Consider the following 16957-nt stretch of genomic DNA (forward strand, 5'->3'; position numbering starts at 1 on the left):
CACTCCACTCTCACACTCACACACCACGCTCTCACACTCATACACTCCACTCTCACACTCACACTCCACTCTCACACTCACACACCACGCTCTCACACTCATATACTCCACTCTCACACTCACACTCCACTCTCACACTCACACACTCCACTCACACACTCACACACTCCACTCTCACACTCACACACTCCACTCTCACACACTCTCACATATTTCTCACTTCTCTCTTACACACTGACTCACCCGTCACACAAACCCTCACACTGTTACACACACTGTCACACACTATCACACAGTCTCACACACTCTCACACTCTTGTGCAACCACAATGCCACATAGTGTCACTCTCACATAACACTCTTTGCATACACTATCAGACTCAAACTCTTGCACACACAGTCACATAGTCTCACAGATACACACTGTCACAGTCTCACTGTCACAACACTTTTGTTCACACTCACTATCACAGTCTCAGACTCTTATATTCATAGTCACATAATCTCACGCATTCTCACGAATACACTCCCACACTCCCACAAGTGTCACATAGTCTGACACATTCTCACACACACGGTCAGTCTCACACATTGCGCACACATTGTTAGTCTCACACACTCACAGGCTTTGTCAGTCTTTCACACAGTCTCACACACTGTCACAGTCGCACTCACACACACTGTTAGTTTCTCACACACTCACACACATACACACACATACAGTCTCACACATACACAGCCTCACAGTCTCTCACACTCTCATATACACACTGTCACAGTCTCACACACACAGTCACGGTCTCACACACTCACACACACGGTCACTGTCTCTCACACACACACTGCCACTGTCTCACACACACTGTCACTGTCTCACACACTCACACACACTGTCACTATCTCACACTCTCGCTCACACACACTGTCACTGTCTCACACTCTCGCTCACACACACTGTCACTGTCTCACACTCTCGCTCACACACACTGTCACTATCTCACACAGTCACTGTCTCACACTCTCACGCACACTGTCACTGTCTCACACTCTCACACCACCTGCCTCCTGTCTGCACAAACACCTCTAGCTCAAACCAGATGGAGTCTTCTCCGTGTACCTGGGCCTGGGTCTCCAGCTCACTCAGGGTTTGCAGGGCTGAGAAATCCCAACTCCTTCCCAGGTTTGGGGTGTCCAGACCAGGACACGTTGCTTCCAGGGGCCCGGCAAGATGAAGGGGTAAGGGCAGGGGCAAGCAGCCCTGCAGCGGGACAGCAGGGAGAGAGGGAGGGGGGGGCGCCTGTGCTCCTGCCCCTCTGCCTGTCCTCAGGCTGACGGGGCAGCGCTAGGAGCAGGAGGGACCGTCTGGCCCACAAGCCTTTGCGCATGTGCACTGCAAGCACCACCCTCTCCCGGGCCGAGTCCCCACTCCCCTGTTCTAGCTGGCTCCGGAGATACTCTTCCCAACCTCCAGGTGAAGCGCCCATTCTCTCAGGGCAGAGGGGAGGGGCGAGCCTGGGGCTTCTTGTTCCACACAGTAAGGACACTGAAAGCCAGAGGGGGAACCTGCCCCAAGGTCACACGGCAGAGCCAGTCCTGCTTCTGCTCTCACCCTCTGCTTGGGAAGCCCCAAGTCCAGTGCAGGCATGAGGCAAGAGCTTGGTACCGGCAAACTCAGCCCCTCTGGGATCCTCCCTCCAGCTCTTCCTGCAGGAACTTTAGAGAGGACACACCTCTGGTCTGAAGACCCCTGTCCCCTCACCCAGGCATGGGTTGAGAAGTTAGCACAGGATTCCACGTGGGAAATTTCCTCTTTACTTTATTTCCTCCCTGCCCTTCCAGGTGGGCAATGAGCCCGCCCCTGGGACCCTTGACCTGGAGGATGAAATGGGCCCTGGCCACTCTGGCTCTCCTGGAGGGGAGAAGACAGGGGCTGGGGTCAGAGGCACAGTAGAGCCAGCCATGAGGCACAGCCCTTGAGGTCAGGCTGGGCTGGCCAAGGAAGGCAGTGCCGACGGCACCAGATTTTCTCTCCAGGGAGATGATGTCTGGGACCAGCAGCAGCCAGGGCCTCTCCCCTTTGGTATGTGTCTCTGGTAGAGATGAGACACGGCCTAGGCCTGCTTGCCTGCGGGCGCACTTGCTTCCTTCCTCCTTTCTTCCTTCTTCTCTCCCTTTCCTCCTTCCCCCTCTCTTCTTCCCTTCCCGCCTCCCCTGTGCTGCTTTTTTAAAAAAATTTATTTATTTTTTGCTTTTTGGGTCACACCCGGTGATGCTCAGGGGTTACTTCTGCCTCATGCACTCAGGAATTACTCCTGGCAGTGCTCAGGGACCATATGGGATGCTGGGAATCGAACCCGGGTCGGCTGCGTGCAAGGCAAACGCCCTCCCCGCTGTGCTATCACTCCAGCCCCCGCCTTCCCTGTGCTTTACCCAGTGGTGCTCAGGGCTGACCCAAGGCTTTGTGTTTAAGGGTCACTTCTGCAGGCCTCAGGGGACCATATGTGGTCGAACCTAAACCAGGATCGACTGCAAGCAAGGGAAGCACCTTAACCCCTGCTCTCTCTCTCTCTTGCTCTCTCCTCTCTTGCTCTCTCTCTACCCCCCGCCCCACCCCAGTCTTTCTTAGTGACCATCTCTCAGGTCCAAGTTCCAGCTCACACAGCCAGAGCCCAGGGCCCAGGCCAGCAGGCGGAGTTCCTCTGGGATCCCAGACCAAGCCCAAGCCCAACACCCAACCTCAAGGGGTTTCCACTGGTCATGCAGCCACAGGCAAATCTGGCAAATTCATACTCCACCTGGCTCTCTGTTTGGACCTTAAAAAAAATAACCGGCGGGGAGAGGGGGTGAGGCACTCCCAAACAGTGCTCAGGGGACCCAGGGGCCACTCCTGGTCACACTCAGCCAACCAAACTGGACCTTTTCTTTTTTGCTCCTGGGCTACATCTCACGATGCTCAAGGATTATTCCTGGCTCCGCACTCAGGAATCACTTCTGGCGGTACCCAGGGGACCATATGGGGTGCTGGGGATGGAAGCCGGGTCAGTGCAAGGCAAGCGCCCTACCCGCTGTACTATCGCTCTGGCCGGGTCTCTCAGTGCTAGAACCTGGCAGTGCTGGGGGCCACCAGAGCCACATCCAGTGGTGCTCAGGGCACCTGCACAGCCAGAGATAGAACCTGGGGTCATGTTCAGGCAAAGCACGCACTCCTGACCCCTGGACTCTGCCTTGACGACCCCACCCAACTCCAGCACAGCAGGAAGGGAAGAGGCAGAAGAAGCGAGGGCGTGGGCTAGGGGAGCTGAAGGGCGGGTGGCACTCGTCCCTGTAGATGGCACGCTCCCCCTTCAGGCGGGCACTGATAACGTATGCAAAGTAGATGCAGATGGCCCCCAGCGAGACACAGCAGTTGGGACAGCCTGGAGAAGATCCAGCCCACCCGGTTCCTTCCGCAGGTGAGGAAGAGGAAGGCGCCAACTCAAGGTCATTCACATGCCACCAAGGAGGAAGCAGACCGTCTCTTGGGGTCCTGGCGAAGAGTCAGAGGGGACAGAAGAGCCATGTGGGGTTCCAGAAGCCCTCCAGGACGGCGGGGGAGGCGGACAGGGAATGGGGCCTAGGCGCTCCTCAGACCCCTCCCCGTATCTGTGGGGGATGTGGGGCAACCATGGGCCAGGGTGGCCTGGGTGTCTGGGTCAGTGGGTGGCCAGGGGGGGCGTGGAGGCAGCTGAGCTTTTATTCCCCAGCTGCCCGCTATGGGATGGGACACAGGGGCTTCCCCCGCACAGAGACATCCCCAAGTGCCACCCCTAAGTGCCCTTCCGCCAGGCTCTGTGGACTGCAGCCTGACAGACCATAATCGCCCCCCGGGCCCGCCCCTTCCCTGGGCACCCCCTTCCAGACAGTCCTAGAAAGCAGGCCCAGAGCTGGAGAGAGGGCGGCAGGTGGGAGGGGCAGACCGGGAGCGGAGGGGGGGGAGGAGAGGTAGGTAGGGGAGAGCCCAGGGGCAGAAATCGGGGCTGTGGAGCCGTCGGTGGCCGGCCGCTGGCCCTGAAGGTCAAAGCGAGAGCTAGGTAAGGGGCCTCAGAGCCCAGTCGGGCAGGAGCTGGGGTCTGTGCCCCTGTCCCTCTGCCCATCCCCCCCCACGCTGCTGCCAGGAACTCAGCCCTGCCTGCTCTGCCTGCCTCCCCCCTCGGGCAGGCAAGCTTCCCAGCCAAATCCAAAGCCTTCAGCTCAGCTTTTCAGCGCAGGGATGAAAGAAGGGGAAGGCAAACCCGCTGACGGCCAGATTTTCATTATCTGCGCACGAACGGGCCCTCGGCAGCCAAGCAGGGGCTCTTCAAAGAGTGTCTGAGTGGCTCATTGAAGCCCGCACCTGCCAGGCCCCCCCAAAGCAGGCAGTGGAGGCTGGGGGGCACAACCTACCCCCTCTGGTCCGCGGGGCTGGAGACCAGCTCCCAGGCGGCCAGGAGCCTCCCGCTCAGCTTCCAGGCTCGGGAGGGCCGGCATCAGGCAGAGCCAGGCTCAAAGGCCAGGGCCAGGCCTGCTGCCCCCCACCCCCTGCCTCTGCTCCCAGGCCAGCCCTGCCCAGCCCTGGGCCTGGAAGGGAGGAACAGGAAGGAAGGAGCATCTTCTTGCCGGGTTCCAAAGAGATAAGCGCTTGGGATTCCTCGAAAGAGGAGCTTGATCACCAGCCCTAGAACCTTCCCCCGTGTCGCACTGGGTCTCCCCCCCCACGCAGGCACTGTGCCCTCAAGGGCTCTCTACTCTCTGCCACACCCCTCCCACCGCAGCTGCCCCTCCATTCCTGAGCCCCAGACCCACTCCTGGGGGCGGCGGGGGCGGGGACGGGGGAGACACCATCAATACTGGGTTCAACTCCTGCCCCACCCATCTCTCTCCTGCTCCCATCCCGGACAGGGGCCGGAGGCTAGGGCAGAGCTGGACCTGCCCCAGAGCCCAGCCCTCTCTCCCATTTCCGCCAGGGATGCCAAGGCTGGCCCTGGGCAGAGGCAGTGATGCCACCTGCCTCTGCACCCGCCTCCGCCCAGGTCTGACCACACAGTTGAGATCAATGGCCGCAGCCAGAGCGGGAATCAATGGTGCTAATTAAACCCTTTCCCAGGCTGGGTCCCTGGCCAGAGTGCGCATCTGAGGGCATCGCTAGCAAACCCCGAACCCTGCAGAACTCAGACCAGGAAGCCCCCAGCCCCACACCCCCATGGGGCAGAGACTGATGGGGTGAAAGCCTGGGGTGGGGCTCCTTCCTGGGTTCGCTGCTTCCGAGGAGCCCCCCAGGCTGCTCAGCACTACCTGCATCCTGAAGACCCCAGGATTCTTCCAGATTCTCCCCCCACAGGGAACCACTGGGGACCCCATGTCCATCCCAGCCCGAGGGTCGTCGGAAAGAAGCGACAGAGGGAGCAGGGGGCGGGCACCGCACAAAGACCCTCTTATCCCAAGGCAGGGTGGCAGGAAGCCAGGGCCAAGCCTTTGCATTGGCTGCCAACCTAGCAGGGTGCCAGGCAGTCTGGGTGGAGGGGACTCTTCTTATTCTCGGGACCCCCTCCCCTTACACCCCGAACCCGTGTTTCTGCACCAGACAGCTCAGGCAGGGTATCTGCCCCTAACACTCAGGAGCCTCCCTTCCTGTGCCGTGGAGTCTGACCCTCGGCAGCAGCGGGCCCCCCCCCTACACCAGCCAGACCCGGCAATATCCCTCACTTAATGCCCCCCCCCCATTCATGCACAAACACTGCCAGGAACCGCCACCCTTGCAGGTGCCACACTGTGACAGTGACAGGAACCAAGGAATACAGCATCCAGTCTCTGATATCAGCAAAGAGGGGCGGGAAAGGGAGGGAGAGAAACTGAGGCAGGAAGGTAGAGCCACGCAGCTAGCTCAAGGTCACCGGGACCAAGATACCCAGAAGGGAAGATCTACTCTCCCGCAACAGTGCTCCAAGCCGGGCCGGGAACCTTCAGCCCCGCGCGGCGCAGCCCTGGGACCCAGTCCAGTCTGCACCCCCGCCCCGTGTCCCCGCGCCGGTCCGCTCCCGCCGCCCCAAAAGCATCAGTAGCTGCACATCTCCTGAGCGGCTTCCCTCAAAGTTGGGGCTTCACGACCTCCTGGCTGCAGAGAACTGGGCGCGAGGAAAGGGAGGCCGGGCTCCCCAGCTTGCACAGACTCACCTGGCTCCCCTCGGGCCCCGGGCTCCCGCGGTCCGACCTCCTCCCGGGGCGATCGGGCGCGGCCCTCGGCGGTCCTCTCCCACCAGGCCAGGGCAAAACGCCGGAGGCACTGCCAGGGCTGCATGGGGAGGCGGGGGCGGGGGGCCTCGCGCTCGCAGCCGCACGCGTCCCGCGGGGCCCTGCCAGCCGAGCTGCGGAGGCACCCGGCCGGCCCCCTCTGCTTCCACCAGCATCCTGCTGCCCCCACCGACAGGACTCGGAGCCGGCCCGCGAGCTTCTGACGTAGCAGGGGGGTGCGTGGGAGGGGAGGGGGGGCCACGGCGCGTCCCCTCCCCAGCCCCGCCCTCTGCCCCGCGGCGGCGCGCGGTCCCCACCTCCTCCCTCACCCGAGATGCTCTTCCCAGCTGGGGGCGCCCTCCCCTGCCCTCTGGCCTCTGCAGGGGGGAGGGCTTCCGAGCAAACGGTCCCTCCCCCAGCCCCTCCTCCCCGCGGCCCCTCCCGCCGCCGCCGGCCGAGTGGGGAGCGGGTCCCCAGTTTCTGAACTGCTGCCTAGGCTGCGCGGTCTCCAGGGCTAGGGGCGCGAGGTGAAGCGCGAGGGGGGAGGGGCGGGCAACGCAGACTTGTATCCAGGCAACGCAGCCAACCCCAGATGCTCGTCCCCGGCCATCCCTGGGGGGGCCGGCGCAAAGGGCCTGCCACCGTCCAAGTGTCTGCACCCCATTCGGGGACCTGAGGGACTCACAGGCCCTGGCAGCACCCCGACTTCTCCATCCCCGTCCGCCTCCCCCTCCCCCTCTTCCTCCCCCACCTCGGAAGGACCACTCCCCTCCCCCACTCGGCTCACCAGCCGTCCCCGGTCCCTCGTCCCCCTACACCGCCCCCCCTCGCCATACACCCCATTTACAATTTAACACCCCCACCCCCGCCAACGCGAGGCCCTCCCCGCCCGGTTTCCAGCCTCGTCTACCCCGGATCCCCCCCACCCCTCGGGTGCCAGCACTCCTGTCGCCTGGGTCCTTCTCTCCAGCCCAGCGCGCGGCGGTCCCCAGCCCCCCACACCACCTGCGCCCCGAGCATCCCTCGCCCCGCCGGCCGCCGCCTCCCCGGCCCGGCCGCCGCCCCCGCCCCCGGCCGAGGGGAAAACACACAAAGAAAACAGAAATACCTTCCACTTAAGCATGGAGGCACATTAGGGAGGAGAGAGACAGGGACATGCCTTGGGACGGAGCGTTCCCCATCGGGCGGGGGCGCGGGGGGCGGGGGCCCCGGCCGGCCGGCCTGGCGCTCGCCCTCTCGCCGCCTCGCGGGCTCCTCGCTCGGCCCCGGCCCCGGGGCGCGGTGCCAGGCGGGCGGGCCGGGGGCTCGGGCCCCGCCGGGGTGGACCAGCTGGGAGGGCGCCGGCGAGCGGGCGTGTGGGTGCGTGCGCGCGCGGGCGTGTCACCGAGTGTGCGAGAGCGAGTGTGAGTGTGTGTGTGCGTGTGAGCGCGCGCGCGTGCGGGCCGGCGCGGGTGTGTCACTGCGGGCGGGAGCGCGCGCGGCGCGGGCACGCGCGGGTGGCCGGAACGTACAAAGGGCCGCCGGGGTGGCGGGCGCGGGGGGCGGGAGGGGACGGGCTCGGCGGGGTCCCGCGGCGCGCGGCCGGGGCAGGGGCACGGGCGCGCACACGCTCCCCGCCCCGCGCCACCTGCTTCGCGCGCCGCGAGCAATCCACGCCCCGGAGGGAGGCCGATGCCGAAGACGGGGGGCCGGCCTCCGGGGACCGGGCACAGCGGGACCGTGCGGGGGGAGACGGGGGTGGACCTCTCGGTCTCCAAGCCCCCGCGCGCGGGGGGATGGAGAAGCCTTCGGGGCAGGCGGGGGGCCCCGGCGGCGCGACTCGGGGGGCGACTGTTCTGCCAAGGTGACCTCGGAACAGCACAGCCGCCCCAGGCGCCCCCGGCGGAGAGTCGGGCCCTCCTCTGCCTGGGTCCCCCGCCCGGGGCTCCTTAGACCCGGACCCAGCCCCCCGGCGCCCCCTGCTGGGCCGTGTCCTGGCGCCTGGTTCTGGCCGTGGCGCCTCCTGCAGGCACCTGCTGAAACTGCAGGGCCGCGTGCGGGGCGTGAAGGACCTCGGGACTCCTGTCCACAGGGACCCCGAGGGGGGCTCGCTCCGGCCACGGGCGCCGGCCCCCCGTGCTCCGCCTCGCCCTTTCGTAGGCCCACGCGCAGCTTGGCCCCTCTCCGCCCTACTGCCACCCCGTCCCTGCCGCATCTGGACCGACCTGTGGGCTGCTTCGGCTTCTGCGGCCGGGACCGGCCCTTCCACCCGTCCAGGCCGCTCCGTCCGTCCCTCTTTCCGCCTCGCGGTCCCGTCCCTTCTCTCCTAAGCTTCTCTTGCGGAGGAGACGGTGGGCCGAGGACTCGGCCGAAGGCTCGGCCCTGTTTATTTACTGCCGGCATTGTCAGGATGAGCTTAGAGGAGCAGGAGAGAGGTTAGGGACATCTCTCCAGAGGCCATCAGGGAGAGTGGCGGGCTGGCAGAGAAGCAGACCCCACCCCAAGTGGCCCAAATGTCAAACCGGTTTCCCCGCTTCCTGGTCTACCTAGTGGCAGCCTTAATCTGGGGTGTTCCTGCTTTCCTGCCCGCCCCTCGGCCTGCCCCTGAGCCAGCCACTTGCTGGGCTGGGGACAAGGTCTCAGATGCCCTTCGGAGATTAATCTCCAGTTGCAGAAACTTGGGCGGCAGAGCCAGGGCGAGAGAAGGAAGGGACCCTTCCCAGCTGCAGCCAAGGGCCAGGCGTCAGACACGCTGCCCGGGCACACGCGCCCAGCAGTCGGCACCCTGACTTCTACCCTCCGGGGCCAGCTGCCTCTCCCTCTGCCAACTGGACGGTGCCCATCTTTTGGCCTCAGAGCAAGCAGTGGGCGCAGGGCCAGCTCCTTGCTGGCTGCCTGCCCAGGATGGCATGGGAAGCAGCAGGCCCAGCGTAGGGAGGGGTTCGCCAGTATTGGGGTGACTTCCCTTCGCTTCATAGACACTGGCCCCCCAAGCACTCTCAGGGCCCCCCAGGCTGCGGAGGCCTGCTGCTGCCCCTCCTTGCCCCTCCTTGCCAGCCCCCCAGGACTGCACCATTCACCTCCGCATGAGACAAGGCCTTGTCTCTGCCCTCACTGTGCCACCTAAGGGGAAAGGTATCCTGGGTGCTGTGTTTCTCCCACACACACACTTTCCAACACAGCCCTCTCCACGCCCCCAGGAAAGCAGCTTCTGCCCACCCCGGTTGAGAGAGTGACGCAAGGCTCAGAGGATTTAGCTACCTGCCCAACGGAAGAGAGCAGAGCTGAAATCAGACCCGGACCTGCCCCAGGGCTCCCAGCCTTCCCGCCTCCCCACCACCGACTGCCCAGGGGCGGCTGCAGCCCTGTGCTCCCGAGGCTGCTTCACACCGTTGCCATGAACTTCAGGAAACTGGGCATGAAGCCCTGGAGGTGATTGGAAGGAGGCTCATGCCATCGCATGGAGAGTTTCCCGCTCTTAGCGGGATGCCAAGACGCTCAGGGATGGGTGGGGGAGAGGGCGGATGAACCAGCCTCAGAATGTGGGACCATGAGGGGTGTCAGCAGCCTCCCTTCTCGCCCCCCCCCCGCAACGACCACCTGCAGGGAGAGCCTGGCCCCCATGGGGAATCAGATGCGGGTCATTTTCAGGGGGTTGGCACCATATCTGGCAGGGTCTCTGCAGCCTGTTCCTTGGGGATCGATTGCCCCCGTGCTCCTGTAGGGCTTGTAGGGAGACCCTGTGGTGGTGCAAACAGAACAGGTGTCCCAGCTCTCTGAGATCTCGCAGACGCCAGGACATTCCAATTGTCAAGTCACCTTCCTGGCTGGGTGCTTCCTGGCTGGCCAGGAAAGAGTCCAGGCACTGACCCCACTGGATGGCAAAAGCAGAGGCTGGAAACTGACCTGCCCCCACCCCCCATCGGGCAAGGGGAACCCAGCTCCTTCCCCACATGAGGCTCCTGTAACTCCTGTAAACTGGCACGGTGCCTGGCGCAACCAACATGCCAGCTGCCTCCACCTGAGATGCCTCAGGCCGCCCAGCCCCCCTCTCATGCCTCCACAGGTGACTTCCGGCCCCCCTTCGCTCCCAGGCGTGTTGGAGGGACTGAAGCAGCAGAGCCTGACACGTGCCCCCTTTCCCTCTGCTCCCTCCTGGGAGCCTGCTGGGGAGGTGGGGGCAGATGTGAGTCCCCTCTTAGGAGCAGGGCCCGGGCAGGATGGCAGAGAGGGGCACCTTGGGGAAATTATGTGGGGACATCCTGAAGTGCTCGCTATGACACATTGGAACCCCCACACCCCAGATCCCTGTGGGAGGTATGGGGGAGACCCCAGAGTATCTCATGTTGGGGTCTCCCTGGGATCACCCCAAATGCTCCAGGTGGTGGGCAGGCAGTGCAGGGCCCTATTCTGGGGAGCGGGACCAGAGCTGGGGGGTGTGTGTGACTTGGGGAGATGGTCCTGTGGCCCCCTCCCCGCCAGCACCCTCTGGCCAATCTCCAAGGGTTGCTAAAGGTGTCCGGTGGCTTCTTCCTCCCCCCACAGCCCCCCACTCTTGGGCAGAGGCCCCTCCCTCCATGTTATTGTAATGAGGCTGAGGAGACTCAATTATTGATGCCTCATTAGCACATCAAACCCACTTTCCCAAGAAAGAGAAGGGAATGTGAAGGGGGCTCTCTGGGGTCCCTCCTTCCCTCCCAGGAAACTCATCTAGGTACTTCCAGCAGAGAAGGAGCCTGCTAGAGGGAACCTCCCTTTCCCCAATGCGGACAGCAGGCTCCTACCTCTTCCATCAGACTAGGCTTCCCTTTTTAGGGCAGGGCCAGGGTTCTTTGAGGGTTGGAGCTTTGGGGGCACACCCAGCTGTGCTGGGAGCTGTCACCCCCTCCGTGCCAGGATGTCAGTTCCAGCAGGGCTGGGGTGAGGGAAGGGATGGGAAGGGCACCTCACCCAGGGCTCCCGGACGACCTCCAGCCCTGCAAAGTCTTTCTGTTTATTTGGGTGTTGGTTTGGGGCCACATCTACGGGTGCTTAGGGGCTGCTCCTGGCTCTGTGCTACAGGGCTGGGGGCTTGGTGGGGAGGGGCGTCTCCTGGCTGTGCTCAGGGGATCGAGCAGTGCCAGGTGCCAGCATCTAGGCACTAGTCCCAGAGGGTAGAGCCAGGCCCTGGGGCAAAGGTTCCTTTTTTTTTTTTTCTTTTTGGGTCACATGGGCAATGCACAGGAGCTACTCCTGGCTCATGCACTCAGGAATCACCCCTGGCAGTGCTCGGGGGACCATATGGGATGCTGGGAATTGAACCCGGGTCGGCCACGTGCAAGGAAACACCCTACTCGCTGTGCTATTACTCCAGTCCCTGGGGTGAAGGTTCTTGATTAACTGTTCAGAATGCCCTGGGGCTTTCCAAAGTTTCCTTCTGAAGAGTTCTCTGAAGGCATAGCTGTTGCTCTTTGAGGACCACACTGAGAACCAGCCAGGAGGCCCCACCTCCACTGCACCGCTCACCCCCCCTTCACCCCTATCTTACAGCTTGGCCTCCTGCTAAGACAGCTTCCCTGGCAAGGCCCTGTGGGCCGGGCCACACCCTGGAGCATGCACGGATGCTCTGAGCCTCTCAAACCCCCACTGCGCCACTGCCACCCAGCGCCCCTTCCCAGGGAGGACCTGCGAATGACCACAGTGAAGGCCCCTGAGCTGAATCCCTGATGCCCAGGGAGGAGAAGCAAAGAGGTGAGGGAGGACGGAAGCGATAGCACAGCGGGTAGGGAGTTTGCCTTGCACGTGGCTGACCTGGGTTCAATCCCCGGCATCCCATATGGTCTCCCAAGCACTGTCAGGAGTAATTTCTGAGTGCAGAGTAACCCCTGAGCATCGCTGAGTGTGACCCAAAAGCACAAAAAAGAGGGGAGGGAACTTCCCAACAGCTCCCTCCCTACGGGCTGGCCTCCTGGGGCCAGACTTGGGAGAGGGGCTGGTGAGTACAGCCCAGGGGCGTCCATGCTGCTCCCAGCCACTGCCTTTCCCCTTAGTCCCACGGGCATTAGAATTGGCCTGGCTGGGGCCCGGGGGCTGCGCCGTGGCTAACAGCATCCACTCACAGAGACCCTGAGTTCAATCCCTGCTTCTGCCCACATAAGCACAGCCGGGTCCCTGAGGTCCTGCTGCAAAGAGGTGTGTGATCTCCGCTGCCCAGACAAGTGTGTGCAAGTGCTGTAACTGATCTGGCCCCTGCCACCCCAGCAGGCTCTGTGAGAGCACCCCAACCGGGAGTGTGGGGACCCCAGGTCATCCCAAGAGCGGCAAAGGGAAGAGGAGAGAAGCAAAGCAGAGAACAGCAGCATGGGCCTGGGGGAGAGTAGAGGGGGCCCCAATCTTCCTTCTTAGTTATTTGATTTGGGGGGTCATACCCAGGGGTGCCAGGGCTTACTCCTGGCTCTGCGCTCAGGGGTCACAGAGGCACAAGGCCAGTGCCTTATCCCTGTGCTATCTCTCTGCCCCTCCATCTTCCTTCTTTACAGCTGGGACCATACCCCCTGAGGTGGAAGAGGGGTGAATGCACCAGGAATGAAGAGATGGAAGGCAAGGGGAGTGGAGGACAAATAGAAATGGAGGAAGAGAGAGAGAGAAAAAAAAAGAAGAAGAAGAAAAGTGCCTGCCAGAGGCAGGTGGTAGGGTGGGGGCAGGAGGGAAACTGGGGACATTGGTGGTGGGAAAAGGACACTGGTGAAGGGTGTTGGAAAGTGTTCCAGTATGACTAAAACCCAATCATGAACAACCTTGTAACTGTCATCTCACTATAATCCAATTTTTAAAAATCTTGTTTCAAGTAAAATTCAAACAACAACAAAAAATAAAATAAATGTCCATTGATGGATGAATCAAAAAAAAAGTAGAGGGGCTGGAGCAATAGCACAGCGGGTAGGGCATTTGCCTTGCACGCGGCTGATCCAGGTTCGATTTCCAGCATCCCATATAGCATATGGTCCCCTGAGCATCGCCAGGAGTAATTCCTGAGTGCATGAGCCAGGAGTAACCCCTGTGCATCAACGGGTGTGACCCAAAAAGAAAAAAAAAAAAAAGAAAAAGTAGAGGAGAGCAAAGGTGGCAGGTGAGGAAAGCAGGAGGAGGGTGCTGGAGAGAGGGGCTGGGGTGAGGGAGGTGAGAGAAACTAAAAGAACCAGGGGATGGAGAGATGCTTGGGCAGGGTGCTTGCTTTGTACGCATCTGACCTCGGTGACTCAGGTTTGATCCTCGGCATCCCATATTGTCCCATGAGCACTGTCATGAGTAATTCCTGAGTACAGAGCCAGGGGTAACCCCTGAGCATCACTGGGTGTGATCCCAAAACCAAAAAATATTTAAGAAAGAGAAATGGAGAGAGAAAGATGATGAGAGGGGCCCTGATCAATAAGGGAAAGAAGGAAAATCATCTGGCTCTATCTTTGGGAGGACATATTGCCAGCCTTGAGGGCCCAGGTGGACCACAGCCGAACCCCAGCAGAACCACACCCAGATGGGCTTGGGTCTCTGGCTCCATCATCTCATTCATATTTTGAAGAACAGGAAAGACGCCTCCCTGGGCCAGCAGCCTTCTTGGCTGAAGCCATTGTGGTTTCTTGGGAAACTGGTGAATGGGGCCAGGATCGTCACCTGGTCTGTCTGACCCTCTCCAGCACATAGCAGCCATCTCCCTGCCACCCAACGTGAAAGCAATCACCTGAGGACTAGGAAATTAAGGAGGATTCAGGGGCTGGAGCGATAGCACAGCGGGTAGGGCGTTTGCTTTGCACGCAGCCAACCCGGGTTCTATTCGCAGCATCCCATATGGTCCACTGAGCACCGCCAGGAGTGGTTCCTGAGTGCATGAGCCAGAAGTAACCCCTGTGAATAGCCGGGTGTGACCCGCCCAAAGAAAGAAAAGCAAAAAAAGAAATCAGGGAGGATTCTTCTACTGTACTGGTGGGAATGAAAAGTCGCTCCACAGCCATGAGTAAGAGTTTTGACAGTTCCCCAGTTCCCCAAAAAAGTTAAACGCAGAATTCTTCCTTGACGCAGGAATCCAGGTGAATGGCCGAGTGTCAGGAGAAGTAGCAAGTTTATACCCAGACAATGATATGAGCCTTGTTTATTAAAAGGGACCGGGGCTCACACATACTCCAATGTGGGTGAATACTGAAGATGTGACGCTTGTGGAGTCAAAGGGTGCCATTGTGTGTGACTCCATCGAAGTAGGTAAATCCATGGAGATTTGCAGGAGGTGCAAACGAGTCCATGTTTGTGGGGTACAAGTGTCCTTTGGAGGGGGTCGTTATACAACATGGGACATGGGCTAAATGCCCCTGAGTTGTTCATTTTATTTGGGTTTGTTATTGTTTTTGCTTGAGGTCACACCCGGCAATGCTCAGGACTTATATCTGGCTCTGCACTCAGTAATCACTCCTGGCAGTGCTCAGGGGACCATATGGGATGCCGGGGATCGAACCAATGTTGGCTGCCGTGCAAGTCAAGCACCTTAGCTGCTGTACAATTGCTCCGGTCCCAACTGTTCACTTTATAACTGTCAGTTTCATGTTATATGATTTCATCTCAATGAAACGAAGGGAATTGTATCAGCTTCAGGCCCGGCTTCAGATCTGAAGGCCCTTCGCCTTCTTTGCAAATGAACCCTCATGCCCACGTGGGCCCTGGCCTTATGCTCCAGGGCCCCTCGTGTGTGCTCTCAGACCCAGGAGGCTGTTTTCTGGGCCCGGACTGCACCCCGACAGCCTTCTCTACTTGACTCCCACCCCACAGGAGTCCCCCATTTGGGTTCTTGCTTCTGATCCTCAGCTCCCATCCTGCCATCTGCCCCAGTGGCAGACCCACCCCTCCTGATCCTCTTGTTCCAAATATAGCTTGCAAAGTCTTCCAGTTCTCTTTCCCACAGATGATTTTCAACGCCCCCTTTTGGGCCCCTGCTCTCGACAATCTCACACTCCCCTCCTTCCAGTCTTCTCTCTCTGCCTGAGCCCAGGGCTCCAGAGGCAAGGGGACAGGGATTCCAGATGAATCAGACATTTTTTTTTTGTTTCTGTTTTGGGGCCACACCTGGCAGTGTTCAAGACTGATTCCTGGCTCTGTGCTCAGGAATCACTCCTAATGGAGTCAGGGGACTGTATGGGGTACCAGGGATTAAATCTGGCCAGGCTCGAGGCTGGAGAGAGCACAGCGGGTAGGGTCTTGCACGCGGCTGACCCGGGTTCGATTCCCAGCATCCCATATGGTCCCCTGAGCACCACCAGGGGTAATTCCTGAGTGCAGAGCCAGGAGTGGCCCCTGTGCATTGCCAGGTGTGACCCAAAAAAGCCAAAAAAAAAAATCTGGCTAGGCTCTGTCAAGGCAAGCACCTTACCTGCTGTGCTATTTCTCCAGCCCCGGAATCAGGCGTATTTACTATCCCACTGTCCCGGTTTTAAAACTTCTCTAGACAAAGAGAGAGAGTGTGTACATTGGTGAAGGGACAGGTATTAGAACATTATATGACTGAGGGGATGGAGTGATAGTACAGCAGGTAGGGTGTTTGCCTTGCACACAACTAACCCAGGTTCAATCCCCAGTACCCCATATGGTACCCTGAGCACCGCCAGGAGTAATTCCTGAATGCAGAGCCAGAAGTAACCCCCGGGCATTGCCGGGTGTGACCCAACAAGGAAAATAGAAAAAAAGAACATTATATGACTGAATGACTTATACGACTGAACCTACATGACTGAAACCCAATCGTGAACAACTTTGTAACTATGTATCTCAACTTTGTAACTATGTATCTCACTGTGATCTAATTAAAATTAATTAATTAATTAAAACAAAATAAAGTGCCTCTAAGGCCAGAGCAATAGTATAGCAGGTAGGGTGTTTGCCTTGCATGTGTCGGGCCCAGGTTAGATTCCCGGCGTCTCATATGGCCCGTTGAGCCCACCAGGGATGATTCCTAAGTGCATATTCTGGAGTAAGCCTGAGCACCACTGGCTGTAGCCCCAAAACTTTAGCACTGTAGCACTGTTGTCCCATTGTTCATCGATCTGCTCGAGCGGGCACCAGTAACATCTCCATTGTGAGACTTGCTGTTACTGTTTTTGGCATATTGAATACACCACGATTCAATGGCAGAGCTTGCCAGGTTCTGCCGTGCAGGCGGGATACTCTCAGTAGCTTGCCGGGCTCTCCGAGAGGGATGGAGGAATCGAACCCAGGTCAGCTGTGCTATCAGCCCCAAAACAAAAAACAAAAATAATTAAAATGCAATGGGGGGCAGAGATATAGTACAGTGGGCAGGGTACTTGCCTTGCACCCCACCAACCTATGTTCAATTCCTGGCCCATTTGGCTCTTTGAGCACTGCTAGGAGTGATCCCTAAGCACAGAGTCAGGAGTAAGCACTAAGTACTGTGTGGGGTGTAGTAAAAAAAAATGGGGGCTGGAGTGATAGCACAGCTGGTAGGGCGTTTGCCTTGCACGCAGCCGACCCGGGTTCGAATCCCAGCATCCCATATGGTCCCCTGAGCACCGCCAGGAGTAATTCCTGAGTGCAGAGCCAGGAGTAACCCCTGTGCATCGCCGGGTGTGACCCAAAAAGGAAAAAAAATCAAAACTTAAAATAAATAAAACTAAAATTTAATGGGTCTAGGTATATGACGGAACAGGAAAGCACCTTCCTTGCACATAAGAGACCTAGATTGAAACTCTGATATTAC

General features: G+C 59.8%; 1 protein-coding gene across 3 annotated transcripts in view; it reads right to left on the bottom strand.

The window, feature by feature from the left end:
* The window catches only part of SRCIN1 (SRC kinase signaling inhibitor 1), a 67027-nt gene extending 60469 nt beyond the window's left edge, over positions 1-6558 (bottom strand). Inside the window, exon 1 of one of the 3 annotated variants that reach the window (XM_055132799.1) lies at positions 6190-6558. In XM_055132799.1, the coding sequence (XP_054988774.1) occupies positions 6190-6313 (124 nt within the window). In that variant the 5' untranslated portion in view covers positions 6314-6558. The remainder of the gene's footprint in view (positions 1-6189) is intronic. The other 2 variants (XM_055132800.1, XM_055132801.1) reach the window with 2 other exon arrangements.
* Positions 6559-16957: the final 10399 nt, after the last annotated feature.

This window comes from Sorex araneus, chromosome 3, assembly GCF_027595985.1.
Source record: "Sorex araneus isolate mSorAra2 chromosome 3, mSorAra2.pri, whole genome shotgun sequence".
NCBI classification, from domain to species: Eukaryota; Metazoa; Chordata; class Mammalia; order Eulipotyphla; family Soricidae; genus Sorex; species Sorex araneus.